This window comes from Littorina saxatilis, linkage group LG17 (assembly GCF_037325665.1).
Source record: "Littorina saxatilis isolate snail1 linkage group LG17, US_GU_Lsax_2.0, whole genome shotgun sequence".
Lineage (NCBI taxonomy): Eukaryota > Metazoa > Mollusca > Gastropoda > Littorinimorpha > Littorinidae > Littorina > Littorina saxatilis.
In genome coordinates this window covers 38,935,397-38,951,508 of record NC_090261.1, presented here as the reverse complement: position 1 = coordinate 38,951,508, position 16,112 = coordinate 38,935,397, and the positions used below count along the sequence as shown (strand labels likewise).

General features: G+C 43.3%; 1 protein-coding gene across 1 annotated transcript; it reads left to right on the top strand.

The window, feature by feature from the left end:
- The first annotated feature begins 7,911 nt into the window (after nt 1-7,911).
- LOC138952565 (treacle protein-like) lies at nt 7,912-14,296 on the top strand. Its single transcript, XM_070324252.1, has 2 exons — nt 7,912-8,284; nt 11,773-14,296. The coding sequence occupies exons 1-2, from the start codon at nt 8,129-8,131 to the stop codon at nt 13,801-13,803; spliced, it is 2,187 nt and encodes a 728-aa protein (XP_070180353.1). The 5' UTR covers nt 7,912-8,128; the 3' UTR covers nt 13,804-14,296.
- The last annotated feature ends 1,816 nt before the right edge of the window (nt 14,297-16,112 follow it).

The window sequence follows — 16,112 nt, the reverse complement described above, 5'->3', positions numbered from 1 at the left end:
TCTTGTGATGGCAACTGTAGTTCTCCAGGTTTCGGCTCCATACAGCAAGACTGACTTCACCGTGGTGTTGAAAATCCTGAGCTTGGTGTTGATGCTCAGGTCTGCTGATGCCCATACGTTCTTCAGTTGAAGGAAAGCTGCTCTTGCTTTGCCAATCCGGACTCTAACATCAACGTCCGTGCCACCCTGCTTGTCGACAATGCTTCCGAGATAGGTGAAATTGTCTACCTCTTGCAGTGCTTCACCATCCAGCGTGATGGGGGTCGTGTTGGCTGTTGCGTTGGTCCTAAGGACCTTGCTCTTCCCCTTGTGGATGTTGAGGCCAAATCGAGCGGAGTTGTTGGCCACAGTGCTGGTCTTCTCCTGCATTTGTTGTTGGGTATGGGAAAGAAGGGCCACGTCATCTGCAAAGTCCAGGTCATCCAACTGTGTCCAGAGTGTCCACTGGATTCCGTTCCGCTTCTGGGCTGTGGATGCCTTCATCACCCAGTCAATCACAAGTAGGAACAGGAAAGGCGATAGTAGATATCCTTGTCTCACGCCTGTTCTCACTTGGAAGGCATCTGTTAGTTGACAGCCGTGCTCTTGTTGACGTTTCTGTAACGAGTACTTTTTTCCATTGATGAGTTGTTAGCCCTTCGCACAACCCCCAACCTGGAGGGCCAGGGTGTATACTTAGTCTGGCCCCATTCACCTCAGACCTGTCCGGCGTGGTTACACCTGCCTGGAGCACTATGAAGGCTCCGGCCGGCGTAGCTCTTTGGATCATCAGGGCACGCAAGCTGCCACGCCACGGCAAGGCATATACACCAGTAGCAGCCACAAAGTAATGCATGCCTTTTATTATTATTAATTTGTCTTGTTTAGAGCCTCTACGCTGAGTGGTGGGGGTGGTTTTAGTTCCACTTCCCATTTTGGTGCAATCCCATTTTGCCGCCGTCCCATTTTTTCCCCATCCACTTTTTCGCGACATTTCACAAGCCAAGCGTCATTTTACTAACATGTCATAACAATAGCGCGACATCCCCTTTTGACACCATATCCCATTTGGCCGCCATGCCGTTTCACCGCATTCCATTTCGCCCCCATCCTATTGTCGCGACATTTCACAAGCCAAGCGTCATTTTACTACCGTGTCATAACAATAGCGCGACATCCCATTTTGAAACCATCCCATTTGGCCGCCATCCCATTTTTACATTTAGTCAAGTTTTGACTAAATGTTTTAACGTAGAGGGGGGAATCGAGACGAGGGTCGTGGTGTATGTGCGTGCGTGCGTGTGTGTGTCTGTGTGTGTGTGTAGAGCGATTCAGACTAAACTACTGGACCGATCTTTATAAAAATTTGACATGAGAGTTCCTGGGTATGATATCCCCGAACGTTTTTTCGATAAATGTCTTTCATGACGTCATATCCGGCTTTTCGTGAAAGTTGAGGCGGCACTGTCACGCTCTCATTTTTCAACCAAATTGGTTGAAATTTTGGTCAAGTAATCTTCGACGAAGCCCGGACTTTGGTATTGCATTTCAGCTTGGTGGCTTAAAAATTAATCAATGATTTCGGTCATTAAAAATCTGAAAATTGTAAAAAAAATTAAAATATTATAAAACGATTTAACTTTAGGTTCATCTTATTGTACATCATTGTCTGATTCCAAAAACATATAAATATGTTATATTTGTATTAAAAACAAGCTCTGAAAATTAAAAATAAAAAAATTATTATCAAAATTAAATTGTCCAAATCAATTTAAAAACACTTTCATCTTATTCCTTGTCGGTTCCTGATTCCAAAAACATATAGATATGATATGTTTGGATTAAAAACACGCTCAGAAAGTTAAAACAAAGAGAGGTACAGAAAAGCGTGCTATCCTTCTAAGCGCAACTACTACCCCGCTCTTCTTGTCAATTTCACTGCCTTTGCCATGAGCGGTGGACTGACGATGCTGCGGGTGTACGGTCTTGCTGCGTTGCATTGCGTTCAGTTTCATTCTGTGAGTTCGACAGCTACTTGACTAAATGTTGTATTTTCGCCTTACGCGACTTGTTATTTATTCTTCTTGCCAAGCCTCACTATACTACTATACTGCGTTATTAATCAATCAATCAATCAATGAGTCTTAAACTAGGAAGACATTCCGTTTATGCCAAATCCCATTTTTGCCACAATCCAAAATGTCGCGAAATAGGGATGGCGGCGAAATGGGATGACGGCAAAACACCATGGCGACAAAATGGAATGTGGCGCTGGTGGTATGACACGGTGGTAAAATGACACTTGGCCTGTGAAATGTCGCGAAAATGAGATGGGGCAAAATGGGAAAACAACGAAACGGGATTGCGCCAAAATGGGATGTGGAGCTAATGGTACATGACATGGTGGTAAAATGACACTTGGCCTGTAAAATGTCGCGAAAATGGGATGGGGGCGAAATGGGCTAACGGCGAAACGGGATTGCGCCAAAATGGGATGTGGAGCTAATGGTACATGACATGGTGGTAAAATGACACTTGGCCTGAGAAATGTCGCCAAAATGGGATGGGGTCAAATTGGGATAACGGCGAAACGGGACTAATAGATCCCTTTTTGAGATTGACTTTGCGGTAGTGCGACTCTGTCACTGCTAGCTTTCCACTGGGAGGAAGCGACCAGAATTTCCCAACGATGGGACATCCTAGTAATGACATTTTTTTTTTAAAATAAACAGTCGCGCTACCCCAAAAGTCAAAGGATTTCGTTTTTGTCCCTTGACTTTGGAGATGACAAAAAAATATCGGGCGCAAAAACGTGATTTGTAAAAATGTTTACAAATCGCGAGGCGCGCCCCGTGATTTCTAACAAATCACGGGTTAACAGGCCTCTTGACTTGTCCTCGCACTCTTTCTGGCGTGTGGGATTGGGGGTTAAGGCGTATAAGTGGGGAGTGGAGGTGGGTTTGAGGTCATCACAGATTTGAAAGGTGATTTATTTTGCCTTGTCTCTCGGTGTATGTCTGTCTGACCTGCAATTCCCAACCCCTTCTCGTGATTCCGTTAAGGTCAGACATGCGCAGACAAACAGACAGACATGCACTGACACACACATACACACACACACACACACACACACACACACACGCGCGACGCCTTTCACATATGCAGGCCATTAACTCTCACTACGACAAACATTTCTCACCTTCAACGACAGGAGGCAATTAATGACACCAGGAACATTGACCTGAAAGTTAACAATGGTAAATCGATACTGCGCCTATACTTGAACATGCGACGCCTTGGTTTTGTTTGACCGTGAGGTGCAAATCACACGGTTGAGTGACTCCTGATTTCTATCAAGGCAGAGTTGGGGTAAACGTGACAGCCAGGTTGCTGAGTCGATTAGGCGTGTCTGTGGCTATTATCTTATTTGACAATATATAGGATAGTGTATGATCTCAAAGCTCAGACAAAAACATATCCAGCTGTAGTCTTTCTTTCTTTATTTGGTGTTTAACGTCGTTTTCAACCACGAAGGTTATATCGCGACGAGGGAAAGGGGGGAGATGGGATAGGGGAAAGGGGGGAGATGGGATAGAGCCACTTGTTAAGTGTTTCTTGTTCACAAAAGCACTAATCAAAAAATTGCTCCAGGGGCTTGCAACGTAGTACAATATATATGACCTTACTGGGAGAATGCAAGTTTCCAGTACAAAGGACTAAACATTTCTTACATACTGCTTGACTAAAATCTTTACAAACATTGACTATATTCTATACAAGAACCACTAAACAAGGGTAAAAGGAGAAACATAATCCGTTAGTCGCCTCATACGACATGCGGGGTGCAGAGAAATAAGGATGTGGAAAAGAAGACTTTTGGTAAGTGAAATAAAGGTGATGGATCCAGTCAGATAGAAATAAGACAACAAGAAAAGAATTGGAAATCTGCAGGGAATAGTAAGGCAGAAAAAAGACAAAAGAAGAGAAGTAAAGGGGTGGGGTAGCTCTGTGGAAACACTCCCGCCGCGTGAAGGCGACCCCATGGGAGCAGCTGTAGTCAGATCATTGTCTTCGTCTTACTTCAGGTGCCTGGTATGTGTACGCGAAGGAAGGGGGGATAGAGATATAGGGGCTAGAGAGAGGGAGAGAGGCAGGGGTGGGGGGGGGGGGGTGGGCAGCTAACTGACTCACTGACTGATTTATCTGTATTAAATAGCGATAATGTTTTCTATACAACGCATAATATTCATGAAGATAAGATCTAAACAAACAAAAAAAACACTCACAAGACAAACGACAGAGTGAATGCAATTAGCATAAACAAATACAAGGTGAATTACCAATGATTCGCAAAAGCCAAAAACTAGCAAAGTAAGCAAACAAGGTGAGAGCAAAAGCGAGAGCGAGAGAGAGAAAGAGAGAGAGAGAGAGAGAGAGAGAGAGAGAGAGAGAGAGAGAGAGAGAGAGAGAGAGAGAGAGAGAGAGGGTGAGAGTGAGGGAGAGTCCATGTGTGTGTGTGTGTGTGTGTGTGTGTTTGAGTGTGTGTGTGTGTGAGTGTGTTTGAGTGTGTGTGTGTGTGTGTGTGTGTGTGTGTGTGTGTGTGTGTGTGTGTGTGTGTGTGCGTGCGTACGTGCGCGCGCGTGCGCGTTGTCATGTTATGAATTGGTAAGATCATGAAGACGGTAAGGGTAATTCGTGTTACCACCACCTCCACTCTACACTACCTGCATGTACCATTTGCATTTGTCGTTAGCAAATGTGTGCCTGTATAAGCTTCTGTCTGCATTCGGGACTGTGAGTGCCTTTATTATCACCTACATTTTTACACGCTGGCATACGATCTCAAACTTGCGTGCATATACTTACTCTTTGTTTGGCAAGATACATTCGTCCTACTTGTTCTCTTCTCCCCTTGGTCAATACCTTACACCCCACCCTCCCACATCAGCGATTCTTTTCTTTCAAGAGAGGCTCAGGCACTAGTGTCTTGCACGCTATTATTGACCCCACTGAGTTCCTTAATCACTTACTGGAAGCCTTGACCGTTGGTCAGTAAGAAGTCTTTAAGCCTCTGGAAGCCCCAACATCAACACTTCGATCACAGGCGTGGTACGTGGCTAAGAAAAGTGCTAATGGTAAAGGTTGATTGGTAATCGATTAAGGAAGAACGATCGAGTTGTTGTGAGGTGTGCGGTTCATTTTTTCCCGGAGCTTACAAGGTAGCGTGACATTTTCTTCCTTGTTTTTGTTTTTTTATTTTTGTGGTTTCTGTGTTGGTCTGTCTCTGTCCTTGTGTGTCTCTTTGTCTCTGACTCTGTGTGTGTGTGTGTGTGCATGTGTGCCGTTGTGTGTGTGTGTGTGTGTGTGTGTATGTGTGTGTGTGTGTGTGTGTCCCTCTCTCTGTCTCTGTCTCTCTCTCTGTCTCTCTCTCTCTGTCTCTCTCTCTGTCTGTCTGTCTCTCTGTCTGTCAGCCAGTCTCTCTCTCTCACTCTTTTTTTCTCATTCTCTCACTGTCACTCTCTCTTTCTCTCTCTCTCTCTCTCACTCTCTCTCTCTTACATCTTTCTGTCTGTGTGTCTATCCGGGCGACAAGACAACTTCATACACACACATCCAGACATATACACACAGGCTCACAGCTAGATCAGTGCCGCACAGAGACCGTATTTGTATTTCTCTTCGAAAAGGTAAACGTCTTGAAGTTGTCAATTCGTTGTTTAATCAGCAATTTAAAATGTCAAAGCTGAGATTTCCTTTCCCATTTCAAAGCCGATCTTGATTTAAGAACAAATAAGACATTGAGACCCTTCTAAATTTCTCAGGTCATCCTTTAATCTGAAAAATCAATATGTGTCTTCGAAAAGATTATCTCCCCTGCTAAGCGTTCCACATTCGTATGATACTGAGAGCGTGTGACGCACATTCTATGGTGGGTATACAATAAAAGAAGTTTTAAATTGTCATGAAGTTATATTTTTGGACTGTGTGGAAATCGGAGTTAGGAATCCCCAAACTGAGTAAATACAAGAAAAGTAAACGTTAAATTGTCATACGATAATGGACTGTTATGAAATCAGTCATGGAAAATCAACGAAAGATACAAAACAGGGAAACACGCATACACACGCATGCTCGCAGCCACAAACACACAAAACACACTGGCACAAACACACACAGGCACACATAGACACAGACACAGACACAGACAGACACAGACACACAGACACACACACACACACACACACACACAGACACACTCACACACACACACTCACACTCAACTGATCCAGACGAAGGATTACGTGAACAAAACTTAACTTAAACTTCTGAGGAGATCAAAAGCAATCTTTTAATCCTTAAATGATTCATGTGCTTGAACATAATCCCACACATGTTTTAAATTTTTTTTTTCTCACTTTCCTTGATTCATACGCCTGTACTTAATCCAAATCAAGCACTCAGTTACGGAGAAACCCTGAAGTGTTCTTGCAAAACCCAAAGTCTCCTAGCATTCCAGTTGTACATGAAACTAAAGACCAATCCTCTAGAAGCCGTAGGAAATACAACCTTCACTTGTTGTGGTTACACAGAGTAACTCTAATGTCTACAGGGGTTGGGAACAAGTTAGGGTTTTGGTGTTGCTTAGTTTCTTGGTTCTTCTGCTTGCTTCGTCATAATTAGCGTGTTTACTAAAGCACAAATTAGATGAAGTACAGAGCGTTTCATTATGTGTGTGGAAGTGTTTACGTTTCTTCCATTGTGGAAGAGAGAGGCTTTATATTGAAGTGGTTAATTTTGAGTGTGCTGAAAAACTCCTGGAACATTTCTAATGATGGACAGATAATGAAAACCACTAGATTACGCCTGGTTTGTTTACGAACAAACTGCGTCGAGTACAGTAGATCTACTTTTGTCGCTATACAAATTACCTCTTTCGTCGGTTACTTGGCAGGTGAACGCAGGTCAAAAAGAAACACTGAATGATGATGTTTTGTGTACAATTTGCCAACTGTGCCGCTTCTTGCACGTGGCGTGGAAACGATGAGAAAACTGAACTGAACTGAACTGAACTTTATTTTACAATAGAGAGAGAGAGAGAGGAGAGAGAGAGAGAGAGAGAGACTCAGACTCAGACTCAGAACTTTATTACAAAAGGATAAAGGTTTTAGGCAAAGCCTATTCTTCCAACCTGTCCTTTACAACACATAAAGACAGACGCACATAAAAGAAAGTTAAAAAAAACAAAGGATTACTGTACTCACCAATACAAAGACGACACAAGACGATTACGAATTTTCGCTTCATCAGGAAAAGAACACAAAAGACAACAAAAAGCAGACGCAACACGGAACGAACAAGGTTTGAAAGAAAATGGCACATAAAAGATATAAATTCAATCATATAAAATACAGAAATACATTGTATGGAATGCAACACAATGTGCATTTAAGGAATTACATAAGGAGAACTCAAAAATTACAAAATTACATTGACATAGTTATACCTTTCATTTGGGAATAAAGTTGCTCCGATCAGCTACACATCCGTTAACACTAGTACAAAATGTTGAGAGAGAGAGAGAGAGAGAGAGAGAGAGAGAGAGAGAGAGAGAGAGAGAGAGGGGGGGGGGGGGAGAGGAGGGGAATGTAGACACAGGTTTATGTATTTGTTGTACGGAGCCTGAAAAGCATAATTTCCCCGGGTTTGCAAGTTTTGATTTTTATTAATTTTTCTTTTCGTGTTGGTTATTGTTTTGTTGGGGGGTGGGGTGTGTGTTGGGCGTGATTCTGCTTTGAATTAATTGAAAAGAAAGGAACTTACAAAATAAATCAAAAACCAACCAACCAACCAACCAACCAACCAACAGACAAACAAACAAACAAACAAACAAAAAACAAAACAAACTTACTAACAGACAAACTAACAGACAAACTAAAATAAATCAAAATAACAGAAACCAAAAGAACAAAGCAGATAAACCCCACCCCAACAACCTCCCATAACACAAATCAGAACAGACATTGAAAAACATTCAAAGTAAGATTAGAGGTAAAGTATGTTACAATACCATTCAATAAGGGAAGAAATGGACAGTCACGCAAAAATTCCTTATTTTTCAGACGACACATAGAGAACCAAAAAATCCAAGATGGTGGACATCTCGCCCAAAGACCGCCTTGTGCTCAAGCGCAACGGTAACCTTCAGAAGCAGTTGGATTTCACGCTCCAGATTTTGAATGAGGAGTACCGACAGACAAAGGAACGGATGTACAAAGATGAGCGAGAATGCGGCATGTTTTTACAGGTTGGTGATACACAATAGGTCTTGAACCAGATGTCTAATAATGAATGTGTGTGATTAAACTGTCATGTATCGATTTAGGAGGGCCCCAAAGGGTTTAAAATCGTGATCGTGATTGGCGTTTTTTGACCTTTCTGTGACCGTGATTGCCGAAATTTCCATTTCTGTGATCGTGATAGGACTTTGCCCGTGATCCGTGATGACAAAAAAATCAAGTCTCGTGATCGTGATCGTCATTTTTTTTCGTGATCGTGATGGGCATTATTGCAAAGCATTTTATTTTCAACGTACATTTTTTTACAGCTGTATCACTCTATGATCCTCTATTCGTCAAGGTGTTTGTGATCGTGAAAACAAAAATCAAGGTAACTGTGATCGTGAAAGCTAAAATTTCCCTTCCCGTGATCGTGATGATACCCCCCCCCCCCCCCCCCTTGGGGGCCCTCATTTAGCATTGGAATTTCTTTCTTTGAGCCATGTTATACCAGAGGTCGATTATAAAATTCGTATATTTACGCAGCTGGCGAGTTGTCTTGATCTGTGTAAGATGTCATATTTTAAACACAAATTGCACCAATGTGTAATATTTGTGTTTTAGAAAAAGCGAAGAAAACTGGTCGAGGCTAGGGATCTTCACCATAACAGCACTCCTACTTTTTTGTTTCCTTTCTCATCGTTGCTTTTCTCTTCGATGGCGTCGCCGCCATCGTAAACTTTATTTCCGACGATATCATCATCATCATCATCAGCAGCAGCAGCAGCAGCATCGTCGTCGTCGACGTCTTCAATATTGCGCTTGTACATACATGGCGATGCCTGCCCTGCGCATTTCTTCCATTATCATGTTTAAAAAAAAAAATCCTTTTACTATTCCTCGGCGTCATTATGATTGTCTTCAACACTCCGCTCTAATTTTCATTTAATTTAATTTACTTTCCCTGGCAGATTTGTCTGTATGTGCAGTCTTTGTTGAACACATTGCCAAACCTACACAGCTATGGACAACAAACCATTGTTATTCCCCCCTCCGCTTCTTTACCTCTGTAAACTTGTAGAGCTAGTTATTTTTCGATAAACACATAGCAACCAAACAAATAACGAGCCAGCAACCGCCTGAATCCTCGATGGCGCAATGGGTTGAGAAGCTGTTCTGTGTCGGAACTACTTTTGCGACTAAAATGATCCGAACGCTCCAATGTACGAAGTATACATCTCTGGAGCAAACAATACAAACATACCGCATTTAAAGGTACTGAACTTGTCAAATCCAGGTGCACGGAGCCGGCCCCTGGGGCTTTTAGTCATACCTCAGGCAGCTATCCGTTAGAAGAACTACCAAGTTTCATTGACTTGCACCCAAAGAGTCAAGAACTGCGATTTTTTTACGAATTAATTTCGTACTCGGCTGGTCTTGACCTAGTTTTGGATCTAAATTTAGATCAGGCAGATCACCACATCATGCACAAAAAGACACGTCACTAGCAAACTATGTCAGACGTCATCATGAGTTTGTGTAAAACACAATGGAGGCCGGAATCACTCAGTTGAATCGAACTCCGACCAAACACCACGTAATAACTAGGTTAATTTATGCACTCGCGTGAACAAGAAACTGTCGAGCTTCACATAATTATGTCGTCGTTGGGTAGTTTTGGGTTTGTTTTACTACCATAGGAGGATTTTTGAACTGTAAATGCACTCAGTTGCAACAAAAACGCAAAACGAAGGCTGTGAGCTGCACTGTGCCTTTAAATTAACAACTACAGGCCTGAACACAATCATGAATCTCCATATAAAATCCACGAGTTCCGTTGTTTTCTGAATCTAGATCTGCCGTGCACAAACGATCACCGCAAGCAAATTCCAAGGCAAGTAACTCTCATACTTCGTCTAGCGACAAAAATAGTTCCCCTTTCAATATCTTTTCACTCAGCCGCTTCGACAAAAGACTGCAAATCCGACGGTTAGTTTTCAACAATATTTCATTTTATAAACAGATCACACTCAACCAAATGCACACATGTCATCAATTTAAAGAACATAAAGCGTTTTGATACACTGTTTTCCCCAGACTTGAAACTGAACTTCATACACTGAGTTTTTAGCGTTGGAACACGGGTGCAAAACTTCGTCTGCTAGTCCCATTTGACGAAAGAACATTATCCTAAGCGATACCAAAACATGAACAGAACACACAATATCTGCCTTTACCGCCACAGCAGAATAACAACATATCACTATTAGTCCAAAACAGGGAAACTGACAAGAAGTGTTAACAGAATGGAATGATTTGCACGGAACTATACAACCGCGCATTGATCGATCGCCTTGCGCAGGTTGACTGGTTGAGTGAATAAAATTCGATCAAACTTTCGCACAAAACTCCTCTTTTCTTTGAATAACTGAAGAAAGGAGGAATGAAGAGGTTACACAGCTCGTCTCAGTGATTATTAAAAATAATGGTCTCAGTTCGCAGTCACGAAAAAGCTCGCTGAAGCTTGCATTTTTCATTATCCTCTAACTTCGACCATTATTTTTAATATTCACTGAGACTCGGCATGTAACCTTTACGTCTTCTTCTCCACCTTCTTTCCCCCTTCTTCCTCCTCATTTCTAAACGATGGTTTTTACATTTAGTCAAGTTTTAACATAGAGGGGAAATCGAGACGAGGGTCGTGGTGTATGTGTGTGTGTGTGTGTGTGTCTCTGTGTGTGTAGAGCGATTCAGAGTAAACTACTGGACCAATCTTTATGAAAATTTTCATGAGAGTTCCTGGATATGATATCCCCAGATGTTTTTGTCCTTTTTTTGATAAATGTCTTTGATGACGTCATATCCGGCATTTTGTAAAAGTTGAGGCGGCACTGTCACACCCTCATTTTTCAATCAAATTGATTGAAATTTTGGCCAAGCAATCTTCGACGAAGGCCGGACTTTGGTATTGCATTTCAGCTTGTAGGCTTAAAAATTGATAAATGACTTTGGTCATTAAAAATCTGAAAATTGTAAAAAAAAATTTTTTTTATAAAACGATCCAAAATTACGTTTATCGTATTCTTCATCATTTTCTGATTCCAAAAAACATATGAATATGTTTTATTCGGATTACAAACAAGCTCTGAAAATTAAAAATATAAAAATTATGATTAAAATTAAATTTCCGAAATCGATTTAAAAACAATTTCATCTTATTTCTTGTCCGTTCCTGATTCCAAAAACATATAGATATGATATGTTTGGATTAAAAACACGTTCAGAGAGTTAAAAAGAATAGAGATATAGAAAAGCGTGCTATCCTCATCAGTGCAACCGCTAACGCGTTTTTCTGGATTGTTAATTTTACTGCCTTTGCCACGAGCGGTGGACAGACGATGCTACGAGCGTACGGTCTTACGGAAAAAATGCAATGCGTTCAGTTTCATTCTGTGAGTTCGACTGAGCTTGACTAAATGTTGTATTTTCGCCTTACGCGACTTGTTTTCTGTTCCAGACTCTGTACAGCACGGTCCCAGGCCTACACTGCTACGGGCAGCCAGACACGCGGGCCATGAACAGCAACTCCATGCTCAAGGAACGCCGCTTCTCCATCATCTCTTTTCTCAGCGGCGACGATGACGACGATGACGACGACTCTCGCCCCCACAGGCCCTTCTCTCGAGACTCCACTCTCACACGAACATTCGCTGGCTCAGCGCCATCCCAGGCAAGAAGCGGTACTCCGGAGTCGAGACCCCGCAGCGGAAAACAGGACGGGCGATCGTCCACTCCTGCAGAAGGAAGACCTCGAAGCGGTAAGCAGGAGGGTGGAGGGAGGAGGATGTCTTGCGCTGCGCCAGCTCCGGGAACTAGACCGTGGAGCGGAAAGCAGGAGGGGTTTGGTGCCAGCAGTAGGCCCTACGCAGCAGCAGAACCGCCAGGAGGCAGAGATGGACTTGGTGGAAGGTTGGGTTCAGCGAAGGGTGAAGGGAGGAATCGCAGCAGACCTGGAGCTCTGAGAAGCGGGGCTGCTGGTGGGAGAGTAGGCAGAGGTGGAAGACCTCAAAGCGCCATGACGGGCCACAGCAGACCGTCCACTGCGTTTAGTCAGCAGTCGCGCACTCAGCCTCCGCAGTACGGGAGCGACGCCTACACGGAGCACGACCTCTCCGTCCGCGACAAGGTCATCGACAAGTTCAAGGTCATTTTCGACCCGGAGACCCTGGCCAGGAAGGTCAACCTCAGCACCATGGCAACGCCCCTTGTGGTGGTGGATCCAGACTTTGAAGACACTGATGACAATATGACAACGACTACAGGCAGCGCACTCCTCGACCAGAACAACGTGGACGTGATCCGCGTGAACGGAGAGCAGTTCAACATCAGCACCAAACCCTCAGGCCCAAGGCGGGTTGTGTGGAGCGCTCAACCCAGCAGAAGGGTCAGAACAGTTTCAGCCCCTAACAGCGCCAGGCCAGAACGCCCCAGCTCCGAAGCTCCGCCCATTTCTCATCCGGCTTCTTCCATTGGACGATCAGCGACGTTCTCTGCCGCTCGCCCTGCTTCTTCTTCGGCACGTCCAAAAAGTTCCAAGCTGCACTCTTCTTCGCTGTCTTCGATGAACGGTAAAGCCAAGTCTGGTGCCTGGACTCACATGGGGTCGTCGGATACAAGGACTGTTCCTGTTACTCTGGATCCAAAAGTTCAAGCTCTGGCTCTGCAAAGGAGTTTACCCGTTCATTATCTAGGCAGGGCGTCGCCGCTTTCCAACGTCTCTTCGCGTGATGAGGAGGACTCTGAAGACTCTGATGATCAGATGCAGAGTCCCTCTGTAAACGCGACAAAACCTGATAGCAATACTTCTCAAAGAAAGCAACAGAGAAAGAAAGTATCCGATGACGCGATTGTACTTGGTCGTGTGAAAAGCCCGGCTGCAACCTTGAACCACAGTGTTCCCAGGGAAAACTGTCAGGACACCCACGAAACAAAGCGTGCACACGCCAAAACTAGTAACTCCAGTCAACCGCAGCTCAAAGGGAACGAACGGACGAGAAAAACGTCAGTACTTAAAACCTCAGGGCAAAGTGCCGACGCTCAATCTCACCCATCAAACCAACTGCGGATACCAGGAAAACAACACCCTTACAACAACCACAACGACCAGCGCAACGACACAGCCTCAGAAGGGGACAGCAGTTCCACAAGATGGTCAGTGGTCAAGAACGCCGTCAGACGTCCCAAGTCCCACCAGTCCGAGACCAGCGACATCGAAATCGTCACGCCCCCTGTCGCCCTGATGGCCAAGCTGATGCGTGCAGGACACCCAGTTGGCAGCAGCAGCGCGGGAGCCAAACGTCCCAAGACGGCACCCAGCAAGTCTGAGCTGAGCCATCGCTCCATGCCGGCCCCTAGGCAAACTGTTGCGGGCATCCTGGCCCAGATCGAGAATCAGAAGGCCAACACCCGCCACATGCTCAGGGAAAGCAAGCAGCTGCAGAAGATGATCAAGAACCTCGTGCCTTGGGAGCAGGGTTTGGATGACTGATGACGGTCTAATAATATATAGTTCGTTATAACTGAGCATTTCTGGTGATATTTAATTACGATGATTGATGAGATTTGATAAACAAAGGGAAGTAAGCTCTCTAAATGGAAATGACATGAGTAATGAAGTAAGTGAGGGTTATCCAGAACCAGTCTCCTCGCACCTGGGAGAAGAACAAGTATTGAAATAAATAAGCGACTTTCCTCCTCACAGATGAATGATGAGGCTATCCAAGTGGACCGTATTGCTTGCCTAAACTTTCTGATGGCCAGTGCTCAGCTTCAGAGGATGGTCAAGAACCTCGTACCTTGGAGCAGAGTTTCGATGACTGATGATTGTGTGCGGAAAGTAGACTTATAACTAGTTGCATTACAGCTTTGTTGCGATATTTGAAGCTCAAAGATCTTGAACTTACTGCTGACTTGTCCCGTAACCTACCAGGGTCGTAGGGGCACTGCAGTGACGAGCGCTGCACCAGCTGTCTCTACCCTTGTCGTTTTTGGGTAGTCGTCTGGGTTGCAGCAATTTTAACCTAGTCAAGCTCCCTACACCTCTTTCACTAGTGTACTTTAACCCAGATAAGGCGCTAACAGACGCACACCCAGCTGCATTTACTTTCTTGTGAGATATGAAGATTTCGGTGTGATATTTGAGGATCTCGAACTGGTAAACATGGACACCGTTTCAAGGTCACCTTTTTGATATTGAAGATCTCAGACTTCTGTTTAATTGCAACTTGAGTGTTTAGAATTAGACCCAACAGCATTTGCAGTTTTCAACTTTCTTGTGATATCTGGGGATTTTGGACGAGTACTGGACAGCCAGTTGCGAGTGCAATTTTATTTTTTAAATATATAAAGTTCTCGTACTAGTAGACTTAGACTGAACTGCAACTTTCTAGTCGTCTCTGAGGATCTAGGGATCTTAGATTCAGATTGAGACACCACAACGGATCATCGACAGTTCTGCTTACACCTAGAAGTTGCAGACGTGAACCGTGACTATCATCGAAGTGTCGGAATCCCGGACTTATAGCCCATTTGTGACTTAGAAACAGCTCCTGAAGGGTTGCTATTATTTGGAGTGTCTTTTTATTTTAAATTGTGAGCGAATAATCAGAATAGGAACACGAGACTGCAGGAGAGGAGAACAAGAACAAGGTAACAATGAAAATGTACTCACCAGAAACATGGACAATAAAAAAATATGTGTTATTGTCCATGGTTCTGGTGAGTACATTTTCGTTGTTTTCTTGTTTTTGAGAGAATTGTTTAGCTTACGTGAGAGGTCATATTTCTCACGAAAAAGACAATTTAACGATTGCCTTACAAACCATAAAACAAGTGTCCTGAGTAAATAATACCATAATTAGACAGGTGACAACAACAACGATAACAACAAACCTGTGATGAACCATGCACTACCCGTTGACCTTAGACAAAGGCAATTAACAATGGAACTCTCGAGACTATTGAATGAAGATTGTGTCGAAATATAGAGCAGACAAAAACAAAAGGAGATTAACCTTGTTCATCGATTGCTAACCGTGAGTAATCGCACTGTTTGGGGTAACTTACAAGTTAAAAAGTCTTAACATATTTTCAGACATATAAATGCGAGAGACATTGAATTGAATAAAAATGCAAATTTCACAAATTGTAAGGTGGTCGTGCTGTAGCAAGTATTATGTTCTGAATATTGAACGGCAAGACTGTTCGTAAAAATGTCCCTTGTGTTTGTTTGTTTATTTGCATACGAGTTGAATCGCGGCTTTGAAGTGACCAGATAAACGACAGTGGTTCCGGTTTCACAAGAACAACAAAAGACAGTGCTTAGCGCTCACTTCTTATAGTCAATAGACAGTGTGATCTCACTGAAATCTTGAAAATGGACACATATTGAACTGTTTTGCATGATTTCTTTTTCAAGTTGCATTGAATCGCCGTGGCGTAGAAAAGGCTAATGTCTGAAGAGAACTCAGAACTCAGAACGGTTTATTGTACTAAGGCCACAGACCCATATATACAAACCAAGGGGAATGGGGGAAGAATAAAAAACAGAAACAACACAAAAACGACAACAACCATGAAATAAATACGTGAAAAACATTACTGCTACTTGAACTCCGAAACATTAAACATCAACGTATTCATTTACAATATACCTATGAGAACAATTGTCTCCGTCTGATTGCATAATATATACATTTTGCAAGGGATCTACACCGTATGGAGTCTCTACATCTTAATACTGAAGGAAGTGGCATATTTCCAAAAGTAGTAAGAAATCTCATTCTCAAATCAGAATAC